General features: G+C 34.0%; 2 protein-coding genes across 2 annotated transcripts; both read left to right on the top strand.

Moving 5' to 3' along the window:
- The first annotated feature begins 8,118 nt into the window (after positions 1–8,118).
- On the top strand, positions 8,119–9,150 carry LOC113863808 (thaumatin-like protein). Its single transcript, XM_027497528.1, has 2 exons — positions 8,119–8,173; positions 8,474–9,150. Exons 1-2 carry the CDS (start codon positions 8,119–8,121, stop codon positions 9,148–9,150), a joined length of 732 nt encoding a protein of 243 aa, XP_027353329.1.
- Positions 9,151–11,852: 2,702 nt separating this feature from the next.
- On the top strand, positions 11,853–13,825 carry LOC113862404 (protein SRG1-like). Its single transcript, XM_027495492.1, has 4 exons — positions 11,853–12,131; positions 12,570–12,817; positions 12,891–13,215; positions 13,550–13,825. The coding sequence occupies exons 1-4, from the start codon at positions 11,853–11,855 to the stop codon at positions 13,823–13,825; spliced, it is 1,128 nt and encodes a 375-aa protein (XP_027351293.1).
- Positions 13,826–15,557: the final 1,732 nt, after the last annotated feature.

Here is a 15,557-nt window from a genome sequence, read left to right as displayed (position 1 = left end):
TCGGCTTGGTTACCTAAAAAATAAATGTAAGAGTGAGTACTCTACACTATCACACATAAGCATAGAGACTCACTTTGCCTATTCCGAATATTACATAATTTAATTTAAATCATTTATCGCAATCACACACATATCAAGCACATATCAATCATTTACACATGTACGCTCACTGTACACAGAAGTAAATCACATTAATTTACACAGGGGTGCACTCACTGCACCTCCAATCAATCTACATACACGTATGCTCACTACACATTAGCCACGCTTACTATGGCACTGTGATCACAGATTCTTGATGCTCTCAACCTCGGAGACTTACTCAGTTCACATCATGGATGGCCACCGGATAGCTCCCGCTCTATGGATACAACGTGTGCAGTACTGAGCCCTCAAGCAAAGGTGTTAATCAGAGGTCGAGTAAGGAGAAGAGTGTTTGACCTGTGGTGCACCCACGCTCATTGTTGGTGTCACTACCACCCTCTCTTCTTTAAGGTCTTTCTATCGCCCCATCTTCCACACCCTAGTGTATCGCTGAACCGTTCATAGCTTTTCTAACATTTCAAATAAAATCATATTCAACATGTCATTCACACACATTTATCCACTTTCTCAATCACATCATGATACTCATTTTCACACATGGCACGTATGCCCACATTTGATCACATTACACTCAAACATCAAATGTCCATCAAAATCCCACATCAATCAATTCATTTTATCACACACATTCTTCAACATCCATCATATTTTATTCCATACAATCTTTCTATCTCAATCCCACTACAATCAAGTTATTTTCATCAAATCACACACCCAATAATTACCCTATCATGCTTTAGACGAAATTTTCATTAAAACATACATTTTTCTATGTTCTATCTCAAACACATTCTACTATTCAGTGACATAACAAAATCTAACCACAAAAGGATAGGGTAGAGTCTTCCCTTACCTCAAAATGAAGACTTAACGCAATCTAACAATAGGAAACATTCCCCCACACGGTGCTTTATCATAAATACGTGAAAAACTCCATGAGAAATCAAGAAAACTAACGAAAAGGACAAAAATCGAAAACTCTAACTCACAAACTCACCTCCAAATGTCCAAAACACAACTACAACCTCTAATTTTACTCTCAAACGACTTTGGAGGTAGTTTAATCAATGAAATAGGGTTGAAGGTTGAGAGAATCGAAAAGATTTCAAAGAGAGGAATGAGAAATAAATTTTTCAAACCCTAAACCCTTCAAATACCACTTTAGTCGCGATGTTCTCGCTACAACGAGCCCTCCTCGCTATAGTGAAAATATCAGAGGAAAGAACAAGATATTTCTTTTGTTCTTTTCAGGTGATGGGAAAATAAAGAAATAGTTAATATATTCAAGATAGTTATGTACTTACAAAATACCGTCTCAATTCATCCTATTTCATCAGATTCAGGATGTGATATGGTTCCAAAGGATGAACTGGATAGCTCCAATAAGATTTCATTCTTGAACAAAAATCTGATAGACTTATTGGAGGGAGGGTCCCATTGGCGTGTATGCAGTAGGAATTGAACCTACAAATTCTCCAATTATGAGTTGGGCGCTTTTACCATTAAGCCATGGATGCTTAGCGGGAATCCTCGTACATTGGGAATAACCAAATTCCAATTAAAGTGAAATCTTTCGGATAAATCAATGCAAAGGATTCGATGAAAGGACATCAATTCAAATCCTGAATTTTTGAATTAAGAGAGATATTGAGAGAGATGAAGAATTCTCGCTATTTCTTAGATTCATGGATCCAATTCAATTCAGCGGGATCGTTCATTCATATTTTTTTTCCATCAAGAGAGTTTTATAAAACTCTTGAACTCCTGAATTTGGAGTATCCTACTTTCACGCAATTCAGAAGGTTTAACAAGCAATTGATATTTCACGATCAAGGATGTAGTACTCTTTGTAGTAGCGATCCTTATATATTGTATTAACAATTGAAAGATGGTCAAAAGAAAAAATCTCTATTTGACAGGGTTTCTTCCTATACCTATGAATTCCATTGGACCCAGAAATAATGATACATTGGAAGAATCTTTTGAGTCTTCCAATATCAATAGGTTGATTGTTCCGCTCCTGTATCTTCCCAAAGGAAAAAAGATCTCTGAGAGCTCTTTTCTAGATTCGAAAGAGAGTACTCAAGTTTTCCCAAAAACTAAAAAGTGTATCATGCTTGAATCTAACTTGGGTTCGCGGTGGTGGAGGAATTGGATAGGAAAAAAGAGGGATTCCAGTTATAAGATATCTAATGAAACCGTTGCTGGAATTGAGATCTCATTCAAAGAGAAAGATATCAAATATCTGAAGTTTCTTTTTGTATATTATATGGATGATCCGATCCGCAAGGACCATGATTGGGAATTGTTTGATTGTCTTTCTCCGAGGAAGAGGCGAAACATAATCAACTTGAATTTGGGACAATTATTCGAAATCTTAGTGAAAGACTGGATTTATTATCTCATGTTCGCTTTTCGTAAAAAAGTACCAATTGAAGTGGAGGGTTTCTTCAAACAACAAGGGGTTGGGTTGACTATTCAACCAAATGATATTAAGCATATTCACTACTAAAAAGTCTGTTTATACAGACGAATTTACAGACGGATTTTTAGAGCATTACAGACGGTTTTTTCTATTACAGACAGATTTACAAACGGATATAAACCGTCTGTAATATCCTTGTCGGTAAATAATTACAGACGGATTTTCAAATTCGTCTGTAAGTTACAGACGGAAAAATCCGTCTATAAGTTACAGACGGTAGAATCCGTCTATAAGTTATAGACGGTAAAATCCATCTGTAAATCACAGACGGCAAAATCCGTCTGTAATCCGTCAGTGATATATTTTACTATAATTGATATTTTTTTATTTGTATAGATAGTTATTTCCTGCTGTTCTTGATTATCACAATTTATAAACAAAATAGAAACTATAGATTCGGCATCTAAACATTCCAAAATGATTTATAAAATATAAAATTTAAATGTTGTTACAAAGGAAGAAAAAAAAGCATCTAAATAAATACATTTAAAAATAAAATACAAGTCTTCATCAGAATAATCTATATGGTCAGAATCCGAAGGAGCATCATCATCAGTAGAAGAGGAGTCAGTAGAGGAATGATGCATGGAGGTGAAAACCGGTAGTGCTGGAGCTGGTGGAGGAGGAGGAAGAGGTGTGGAGCTGCTTGCTCTCATGAGCTCAAAATAAGCATGCATCTGCTGCATTTGCATATGCTGCTGCGTCATCTGCTGCTGGACCTCCCTTTGTATTCTCGACGCCACCTTCTTCTCTATCTTCTTCTCCATTTTCTTTGCCCACTTCTTCTTCCATGCACTTTCTTTGCTTTTCCACATCTCCTCATTCTGCTTTTGGAGTTCTTCATTGAGGGCATGGACCTGAGTGCGGACCATGTCCTCCACATCCTCAGGTGCAAGAGAAGGGGCATCTCCAGTGACAGATGCAGGGGACATGGAGTCTGCAAAGCGGCCTCCTATGCCATAAATGCGACCTTTATAAAGGCCACCCACTGTCTGTGACCACATAGCATCCTCATCTACTGACTCTGGATTCTGAGAAGATGCTTCCTCAAGCCTTTGAATATAGTCATCCTACAGTTCAGTTCAGATAATTAGATATTAGTTTGGAGAACTATTTAATAAGTCGCTAATAATAACATATATTATCAATAACTATGACTTACATATGTGGCCTTAGATCGTGTATCAACCCACAGGTTTTTGTCCTGCCTACGAGTGTGTGTCTCTTTAAACAACTCTCCAGTAGTAGGTGGCCTCTTCAACGACTTCTCCTGTAATTAGAAATAAATCACAATCTCAAATATGAAATTATAGATAGAGTAAACTGAATTTTAAAATCACATACCAAGTTTGCCTTACTGCCAGCCAAAGTCGTAGACCCACCAGTATGCAGTGACCCCCCTTTGTTAGATGCCCTGTTTGTCTTGTTCTTTACAGAGAGATTTTTAAACTCATCTGTACCCCAATACTCCTGCAAGGCATGAAGAAAGTTGGGTGCTATCCAATCAGCAGTAGAAGGGTCCTGGCGAGCCTCAGTGTACATCTGTCTTAGTCGCTTTGCAGTGCGACTCTTCCAGGCCTTGAAAATCATCTTTTCGTCCTGGAGGGGAATGGAGAAGTTGCTCTATAGAAACACAATTTCTTTGAGAAGAGGTACAAACAGTCAAATTAAATAATCATGGCAACCTATCATACATCCACTGACGATTTCTGAGAAACATCTTCCTCAAGAACTATATAAACCTAATACAAATATACAATGTGGTATCAACCTTCTAAAATACATTATAGAAAATTTTAATATAAATTTTGGCAGAATCTCCCCTAATACATGTTAATTTCCTTACATTTGTTTACTATTTTTTTACAAAAATGAAAATTTCACCTAAAATCAACTAATAAATTATATAACAATAAATTATTCGATACATCAAACACAAACACATCACAATCCTAAACCGTTCTAGAGCACATCCCCTTGTAACTCCACAACATGCATATTCTACAAACTCCACAAACACAAATAATCCCACAGCACACAATAATCAGGTTCGGAGAAGGACCTCTACGCCCTTACCCCCAGTCATACAATCTCCAATCCTACAACTCTATCTTATAAATTTTAAGTCTCTAAAAAACATAAAAAATTAAAAAACTAAACCGATTAAAAGTTAGAGTATCATATCAGGAATACAATTATGCAAAAAAACTTTCAAATGGTTGCTCCAACAACTCGCAATGGCCAAAACACTGAGCTTTTAGAGAGAGAGAGGGGGGAGCGAAAGAGAGAGGGTTCTGATAATAGGGGAGGGGAAGAGGAGACGCGATTTTAATGGGTTTCAGTCATTACAGACGAGAAAATCCGTCTGTAATGGGTTTAATGAAACGGTGCGTTTCAGGAGGCACATTACAGACGGAAAAATCGGTCTGTAAATGCGTCAATCCCATTTACAGACGGAAAAATCCGTCTGTAATGTGCCACCTGAAAGGTCGGCTAAAACTGCCATATTTACAGACGGTAAAATCCGTCTGTAATTTCCCGCCATAATATTTCATCCTATTTTCAAATTACAGACCGAAAAATCCGTCTGTAATTGCTGTCTATAACGTTTGGCGCCAAAAGGCGGGCTAAATACAGACGGATTTTACAGACGGATAAAAATTTGTCTGTATTACAGACGGATTTACAGACGGATTTTTCAGAAAATAAAAAAAAATTTTATTTCACAAATCCATCTGTAAAGCCGTCTGTATTAAGCGCTTTTTTAGTAGTGATTTCCCATATCTTCTTGAGAAATGAGCAGGCTATTTCTTTGCAAAATTGTGCTCAATTTCATATGTGGCAATTCCGTCAAGATCTCTTCATTAGTTGGGGGAAGAATCCGTACGAATCAGATTTTTTGAGGAACATGTCGAGAGAGAATTGGATTTGGTTAGATAATGTATGGTTGGTAAACAAGGATCGATTTTTTAGCAAGGTACGAAATGTATCATCAAATATTCAATATGATTTCACGAGATCTAGTTTGATTCAAGTAATGGATTCAAGCCAATTGAAAGGATCTTCTGATCAATCCAAGGATCATTTTGATTCCATTACACTCTGATTTTTGCAGAATCTTGCTACAGCGAGACTGCAACCCAAAAATGCACTCGTCTCTGTTGCCTTCTTGCTACAGCAAAAATGCAACAGAATCACACTTTTTGCCCAGAACCTTCTCGCTATAACGAGAGTCTCTGTAACGCACACTTAGCCTATTTTATTAATCAATTTAAACCAACCACATTCAAATATTCTCAATATAGAATCAACATTCACACTCATTCTCATATTCACACATGTCCACGTCATCACATATATTCACATCATTATATACATAAGATACACATTCAAATAAAACTTCATAATTTATATTAATATATAAAATATCATTACAAAATTCGGGGCGCTATACTTATAGATCCAGATTTGATATTGTGATTTAATTGTGGATCTGGACCTTGAGGTTTTAATTGATTTGAGCATTTGATTCTATTTTTAATGCAATTGTTGGATTAATCATTCAATTGAATTAAACTTAGAGAAATTTTCATTAATGAAAATTGAGTTAGTTTATCAGATTTGAATCATATGCCAAGGTTAATGATATCTTAGGGATAAACATTCATAATATTGTAATTTTATAATTTCTAAGATTTAATGCAATATTTAAATGAATTACACCTAAAGAATTAGGGTGGTTTAGCTGAACATTAGAATCAATGAAGTAAGAAATTATCCTTTGGTTAAATAAGGAAATTGATTATCAATCAATTAAAATGTTTAAGAGTTTAGAACATGATTAAGGTGCAATTGAAAATCTGGTGAAGTAATTCATAACTACATTCCACATATCATCAATACAATTTTCATAACTCTGTTTTACAGCAATTTTATAGTTTCTTATACTTGTTATTTCTTACTTTTACATAACATAAACTCTCCAATCAAGCATATGGCTCAATTGAATGTTAATTTATGAAGTGATAATTGATAAATAAGATGCTTGAGTACGATACTTGAGGCTTAAACTGAATTCAAAATCTTATTACTTGTTATAAGTGCACTAGTATACTTGCTAGTAGAATTACTTTAGTGCAAACATTGTGAAGGTAACAAGAGAAAAGTGAAAGCCATTTTCATTCAAACATATTTTGGGTACTTGTTGATTTTTGGATAAAATTAAGATATTTTAAGATAAAGTTTGAGCCATTTAGACATTTTTGGTTTACTTTTTCAAAAAATAGTTTTTAATTTTTAAAAAAAATTGTAACACATTTATTGCTTTGGTTTGAGAGATATTTAATTCGCCCAAATGTTTCATCTTCTTAGTTGTGTAATATTTACTTTATTGCTTTGTTGGTTTACGCTGATTTATAAGCATTAATTTGTAAGATTATTAAATGCAACGACCAAAATTTTAAATAATTGATTATTTTACATTAAAAAGAATATTATTGTACATAATAAAATATGAAAACTAATGAATTTATATATTCTCATTGAAGAACATAGATTCTCCTTATCAATCTCTGGAAACAACACAAGTACATTTTTAATATTATAAATATTAAAGTGGAATTTAATTATTCTCATCCAAGCATTCTTCTTTTCCTTAACAGCACAGTAGAACGTAATATGCTATTCAATTTCACTCTACATAAGCAATCTCATGTTATCATAACAATCAATTCGATGCTTGCCCTTTATATCATCATGAATGCTTTCATCAAGTGCATTTTCATTGCTACTGCTTATCCTTAAGCTTTACTGATCACAGGATGCAACCCAAATTGTTTTAGATTACACTAATTTGTGTCACTAAGAATATAATAAATCTTAAGCTACAAGGCTGAACAAAGTAGAAGGCATATTTATGTTCTACTAACTTTGAAATAAAAAATTATTTTGCACTCTACGCCTTTCCATTTTAAGATAGACGCAGATAATGCTCATGTTATAAAGCGAAAATCCTATAGCAGCCCTGTACTTAATTTTCCTCATGGAAAGTAATGCCATATCACTGAAGTTTAAGATGTGAACATTCTCTAATCTAACTAAAGTTCTTATCACATGGTACAGTCATTATTATTATTATTATTGCTTTTATTTTTCTCATCCTAAAGATGCTGCAAGTTGCCAAGTTAAGCAAAAACTCAACAATATTTAAATAGCAGTATTTTAATCAAAATAATAAAACAGTTACATAGAAAAGAAATCTCCAGCTGGAAGCAATGCATATATGCTCCTTTGTTATGAAAGAGAAAGAAGAAAGTGATGAGAGAAAATAAAGGCAAAAGCTTAATGAGGGTGACAGTGGGAAGTTACAAAACGGCTTTGTTTTTCTATAAAAAGATAACACTTGGCGCGACCTATACTTGAGGGCGAAATATTTGGAGCTTGGAAACCTCACATGCACTATCACTCGTCTCTATATATGGTAGTAGCATCACCTCTTGAACTGTGTTGTTATTCATTGAGCTGAAACAATGGCAAGAACTTCCTCCATTCTTTTAGTTTCTTTTTACTCCATCATACTCACAGGTAATACTATTTCCTCTTCTTCCTTCTCTTTGATTATTTTTCTATTTGTAATAGAACTTTTGATACACTCGGAATGATATCATTCTCTTTCTTGCACCATGTAATTCATTATATGTAATACAGTGTATATAATTAGTGCCGTGATTTTTGTACTTAAGGTTTAAGAAGGAAACATTTAATAACAGGAATTGTGACTTAACCTTAAATGCTGGATTTAACCATTAGTTGTATGTAAGAATCTCTCTAGTCCATCCAATGCTATAAAATTTCTAAGCATTTTTCTCTTGTTAATTGTTGTAGATGGGGCTCAACTCATTTTAGTGAACAATTGTGGGGAGAGTGTGTGGCCAGGGATACTTGGAAGTGCAGGGCAGCAAACTCCAAAAGATGGGGGGCTCCATCTTGGAAGTGGTGAGGAAATAGTGCTTGATGTGGCAGAGAAGTGGTCAGGGAGAATTTGGGGAAGGCAAGGCTGTAGCTTTGACAATGATGGAAATGGCCACTGTCTCACAGGTGATTGCAATGGGAAACTACATTGTGGAGGGAAAGGAGGGGTGCCACCAGCAACAGTGGTTGAAATGACACTTGGATCCTCCTCTTCACCTCTGCATTTCTATGATGTGAGTTTGGTGGATGGCTTCAACTTGCCTGTTTCTATGAAGCCTGTTGGGGGTGGAATTGGGTGTGGAGTGGCTTCTTGTGAGGTGGATTTGAATGTTTGTTGTCCATCAGCACTTGAGGTGAAGAGGAATGCTAAGGTTGTGGGGTGCAAAAGTGCATGCTTGGCTATGCAATCAGCAAAGTATTGCTGCACAGGGAATTATTCTGACCCAAAAACTTGCAAGCCTACCCTTTTTGCTCATCTCTTTAAGGCTATATGTCCTAAGGCTTATAGTTATGCATATGATGACTCTAGCAGCCTTAACAGATGCAGGGCTCCAAGGTATGTCATCACTTTCTGCCCACCTCCACTGTAGCAGGAATCCAGATGACAAAGTGAAGTTGTTGAAACTGCGGTTGTAGATTGCAAAGATTATCAGTCACTAGTCATGGATTGTTTTCTTGATATTTTAGTATTTTCTTCTATCTTTAATTGACATAGTTTTTGTTATTCTAAAAGAAGGGTAGATTGATAATAAACAGCATTTGACATTTTTGTTCTTACTGTTGATGATGCTGTCATGTATGAACTTATATTATCTAATTTACTTGGGAATATTTAGTTGTAGCTCAAAAGCTACACATTTTACTTGTATTAAAGCAAAAATGGGCAGCGTCATTTGCAAGCTACATTAAGCAAAAGTTACGGGCAACCATGTACAAAATTAAAATGAATAAAGAATCTAGGAATGTTGAACCCTCCCATTGTGTATCTTACTAGCAAATTGCAAGCATGAACTTGCTTGGATTCTGTTGCTGCATTTCTTTCCTCGAATGTGGGTTAAAGATAGATAGCATTTCAGTTCATAGTCAGCACATGAAAGCTTTTGTTCATCAAAGTTTTAGAAGATTTAGTGCAGAAAATAAGAATCCACTATGTTGGATGAAGTACAGCTCTTCATATGCGTTAAAAAAAATAGTATATTCACACAACAAAAATGTTACCCAAATCATTACAACTACAAACCTTGAACTTGTAAACGTGAAACATGCATTTGTGCAACCGGTATGGTACCAAATAATGATGGAAATTGCAAAGAAAAGGGCCTACATGTTAAGAGACATGAACATAATGCTAGATAAAGTTATCATTTTAAAAATTAAAAGAAAAACTCAAATTATAAAATGAAAAAATAAAAAATCAATAGAAAGGAAAGGGGATCCATCTTCTCTGAATGTTATGATATTTACAAAACCGGTGGACATTCCTACAAGTAATTGTTTTACAGAAAACTTATGTCCTATTCTCTTATAATATTTTATGGCGAAAAAAATTAGAGAAACCGAATATGAAAATCAGTAGGTGTGTTGCACCATGACATTGCAGGCGTCAAGGAGACTAGGAAATGCAAACTAAACGAAATAAAAAAATAAAGAACAGTAATTTACTTAGAAAAGGGTAATTTAATCTTTTTTGATATCTAAATTGTTTCTCATAATTCTATTAGTTAGATTCTATATAATGGAATACATGCATCATTCACATTCCTCGACAATGTTAATTCTGTGATAGATTTTTTTATTTTTTTTATAGTATTGGTTAAAAAACTAATAAATAAAAATTGTTATGATATATTACAAATTACGAACATAGGTGCATTTTTATGTTTTCTAAGAAAATATTTAGACTTTTTGTTATTTAACCAGGGCCTAATTAACATTTTCCTTTCTTCTTTTCATTTGAGATTCTTAATATTTGGATGTTACTCTGGATCTCGTTTAATTCAAGTGCAACAAAATAGCCCTCACGATTTTATGAGAGTGAAAATCCCTTCAACATTATCTCCACTATATTGGATGTAAAACTTTTGGTATGAGTCATGTGGTATCATTACTTTTGCATTTCGGGTAGCCTCATTGTATGCAAGGCTTCATGTTATTATCAATTTACTATCCTCCCAGTAAGAAATATGTCAAAATGAGGATTCTGTCTTAGATCTGCCAAGAATTTTTATGATTAAAATAAGAAAGGAGGGAGGGGAACATCTTCATCATATCATGATGCTACGATCTTTTTTAAGGATATATTTGGTATGTTCTGTCCTAGGTTGTTCAATGTTGGAAAATAGGAATTATTCTTCACCATGAGACGATTCTCTAAAGAAGAGGATACAGAATAGCATTTCACATTTTTGCTTTAGTGTTAAGGACGTTTTGCCACATAGTTTAATCTATTTTCAATTACGTGGGATATTTGGAAAGCAAATACAACTGAATTTATTATAAGGTAACTGATACAACACAACACACCCTGCAAACTGTAGATTATAGATGGAATCATGGAAGCTTCTGAATGAAGACATTTCAAATAGTGACATATAACTAGTTAATGCAACTGAAGAACAAAATTTCTGATGATGGGCACACCATTAACCCGTTTTTGTTGAGAATATTAACAGTACCAGATTTGAAAATATGATAGCTCCATTTATTTTGAAGTTACAAAATCAATTCTCCCACTTTTCAATGAATAACATCCGTATTAAGATTAATTTAGACACAGCCCAATTACATTTAATAGTTTTTTTTTTTCTTGCCCAACTTTAAACCAATTAGGCACTTCAGCCCATAGGTAAAAATGAAGCATCGAGTGTCAGATTTTAATTTGAGGACCACTATCATATCACTAAGAGACAATAGTATTGCTTTGCCACCTTGTATTAATATAAAAATGCTGCAACTAAACTATTTTTCTTTCTTATGTTGCAACTAAACCATTCTTCTTTCTTTCTTTGACCTGGCTTTAAACATGTTCCTGCTAACCTAAGCAAGTTTATTTCCTTTGGAACCTCCAAAGTCCAAAGGGTAGCTGCAATAGATCCAAACAATATGGTCAAATGGGCTATAAAATAATCTCCATGATTATGCAGCTAATTGGATTTAACCAAGTAGAGGGATTATTATTTTTTGGGAACATAAACATTCCCTCACTAACCAATAAAAAGGCTGTGCATATACGTAGCTATCCACTTAAAACAAAAGTCAAATATCAAAGATAACAATCTTAAGAAGATCAAAGATGAGTCTCAATGCAGATGATGAGTTAGTGAATCAGATGGAGGAAACACCCACTTTTGCTTCATCTATACCAGTACCCAATGTTCAAGAAATGGTGAAAAATAATCCTTTGCAGGTGCCTGAAAGATACCTGAGGAGTCAAGAAGAAATGGAGAAAGTCAACAATAAGCCTCACCTTTCATCTGAGGTCCTTGTCATAGATCTAGCACTGCTCTCCTATGGGAACAAAGAGGAGTTTCTGAAATTGGACATAGCATGCAAGGAGTGGGGTTTCTTCCAGGTAATTCTTGACCAACAACAGAATTGTGAATTACATACAAAAATAGACGAGAAAAATATGCACAAAGAAATATTTCACCTATACAACAACATGAAACAATAACAATAACAGGTGTAACAAGTTTACAGTAATACATTGACTGTTAGAGAAAAAGTATGAAAAAACATTTATGTGGCTTCACCTAATTATCTTAAGCTTTTGGTATAGTTAGTTCATGACATAGTGTCAAAGCCTTTGTGACCAATTGGTCTATAGCTTCATACTTGCCAACTTTATTATTCTAGTACAAAGTTGAATTTCAGCACCGGCAAGTGAACTTGTGCATTGGCACACTTCACGCCCAAAAGCTCTTGCGTAAGAATGCATGTTAAGAATATAACGTAAAACCATCCATGTAACCTCAATGGCTTATGCTTTTGTATGCCATTACTTTTGCAGATAGTAAATCATGGCATACAAAAAGAACTTCTGCAAAAAATGAAAGATACAACAGCTGAGTTTTTCAAACTTCCAATAGAAGAGAAGGAAAAGTATGCAATGTCCGCGAATGACATACAAGGTTATGGGCATGCTTATGTAGTTTCTGAGGAGCAGATACTAGACTGGTCAGATGCATTGATTTTAATCACTCACCCCACCTTGTACAGGAAGCTTCAACATTGGCCTCAAACACCAGAGGGATTCAAGTAGGTAATCTTGACAGTTAAAAACTATATACAAAACTTGTGATCAGTTAATGAAATTCACCTACTAATGCAGGGAGATAATAGATGCATGTTCAAGTGAAGTTAAAAGAGTTGGTGAGGAACTGCTTAGTTATTTGTCAGTGATTATGGGCATGCAGAAGCATTTTCTTCTTGAACTACATAAATTATCACTTCAAGGTATACGTGTGAACTACTACCCTCCTTGCAGCACACCTGAGCAAGTATTGGGTTTGAGTTCACACTCTGATTCAAACACCATCACCTTGCTTATGCAAGATGGTGATGTATCAGGGCTAGAAATTCGACACAAAGGAGCATGGGTACCAGTAGCCCCAATATCTGATGCTATACTTGTCAATGTTGGAGATGTAATGGAGGTGCTTGAATTATCATTTTAGTGAGCACAAGGAAAACACTTGTAATTGGAAGGCTCTAAAGTAACTTTGGGAATTTTGTTTTAGAAAATTTTTTTGGTATTTATTTTTAATTTATTTATTTCCTGTTTATACAGAACTGTACAGGAAACGCTGGAAATAATTTTCTTTTGTTTTTATTTATGCAAATCTATGAGAAGCAGAAAGCAGAATGAAAATAAAGAAATAGTTTTGTAATTGAAAGTAAAAACAGGAAATAAAAACACAAAACAATTTATAAACCAAGGAGTGCTTTAGTTATCCAACTTCTAAGTTTCTTTCTTTGAAATCATGGCAGATATTGAGTAATGGGAAATACAAGAGTGTAGAGCACAGAGCAGTGACAAATAAGGACAAGGAAAGGACTTCTTATGTGTTTTTTCTGTCCCCAGGGGATGATGTCGAAGTTGAACCCCTTGATCATATGATTGATGCTCAAAACCCCAAGTTGTATCAGAAAGTCAGGTATGGAGATTATTTGAGGCAATCCATGAAGAGAAAAATGGAGGGAAAAGCACACACTGAAGTGGCAAAGATAAAGGATTCTTCTGATCTGAGGAATAAAACTGATTAAAAAAAGGTCCATTTTGAGAAAATGAGAAAAGAAGAAAAGTTTGAAGTACTCCCTCAAGTTATTTTTTATGTTGGTTGTGTCAGTTGTGTTGATATAATACATTAATACATAATAAATATCACGAACATCATGTTCAGTAGAGTCTCTGCTTAATACAAGTCCTTGTCACTGAAATTTAGATTTCATTCTAATCCAACTTTGGTAATTGCTGTTATTTCTACAAAATCTTGCTGGAAACACCCAATAATCAAGGAATATTGAATTACCAATTTTCAGTTAGCTTTCAGGTTTCATCATACTGATATATATTTATGAAATGCAGCCTTAAAGTCCCAAACCCTTGCACATTTCAGAATAAACATATGCACATAACATTAGTTGGAAGAAAAGTTTTCCACCTATTACCACTTAGCAGTAACGCTTCTGTGATTTGGTTGCAAAGCATGATCATTTTATTTTGCAGAAGTTTGTCTGTTACTTGCAAAGCTGTTTTGTCAAGATTATAAAAATAGTCAAAAACTGAAAATAATATGATCTAACTTTCTTCAAAAAGTTGTTTTGAATAGCTTACAGAAAAAAAAAAAAAATTATAACTATCCATTAAAATAAAAACTACTTTTAATAATTTTAACCAAACAAAAAGTAACTTCTATTTTTCAAAAATTCAAAAAATTACTCTCTTGAAAAGTTGAAATAAGCAGCCTAAAACTAATTGATTAAAGCATTGTATTTGGTCTTTGGAAACACAATTAGAGCAGAGAGTCTCTACATGGAGCTACAATTAGCCAGTGATTCACATGCAATACGTGAAACTTGCCTGTACCACAAAAAGATTAACGACCCTATATATCAAACATCTCCAATTCATCATCAAGTTGATCATACCCATCCAATTTGCCACATTGTTTAATCTATTTCAATTACTTGGGATTGGGAACGGTTGGCTGCTCGCTTTGTACATTCTATATGAGAATTTGGAAAGCAAATCCAAATGCATTTATCATAAGCTAGCTGCTACACAACACAAACTTCAAACTGTAGATTATAGATGGAATCATGGAAGCTTCTAAAAACATTTCAAAGAGTGACACATAACTAGTTAGTGCAACTGAAGAAGTTTTTTCCTTTTTTTTTAACAAAATAGTGAGCACACCTTTAAACTGTTTTTGCTGAGAATATTAATGATACCGGATTTTAAAAGATGGCTTTTGTTTTGTGTTGCACTGGTACTTCAAAAATCATCATATATGCCTTCTGTATTCGTATCCGATTATCGATACGCATTTGTATTTACTGGGTACTGCACTTGCTTGTGGATTTTGAGCATTTGTTGATGATGTTATCTCCCAAAGATGATCACATTAGGTTCTTCTTTAGATGTTTTAAGTAAACATTTTAATCTTGTTTTAAAATTTTATAATTTTTTTTTACTTAGGATCAATTATTTATAAAAATTATATTAGTTAATTATTAGTGTGATATTTTTAATATTTTATATTTTTAAAAAAAATTTATTTTAGAGTTTTTTTTATAAAGTTTTTATTTGACTAAAATTTGTTCTAAATTATCTATCATTATCTTATATAATACATATAAATAGAATTATATCTTACTTAAGATATATTATCGTATCCGTATCTTAATATTTTAAAATTTTGTTATATTTACAATGTTATATCGTATGCAATAATCTTACCATACAACATAGCTTCTGCCGCTTTTGTATTAAAGT

Source organism: Abrus precatorius, unplaced genomic scaffold, assembly GCF_003935025.1.
Source record: "Abrus precatorius isolate BTA unplaced genomic scaffold, Abrus_2018 Scaffold3, whole genome shotgun sequence".
Lineage (NCBI taxonomy): Eukaryota > Viridiplantae > Streptophyta > Magnoliopsida > Fabales > Fabaceae > Abrus > Abrus precatorius.
Note: the sequence above shows the minus strand (reverse complement) of the source record. Positions and strands in the feature narration are given on the sequence as shown.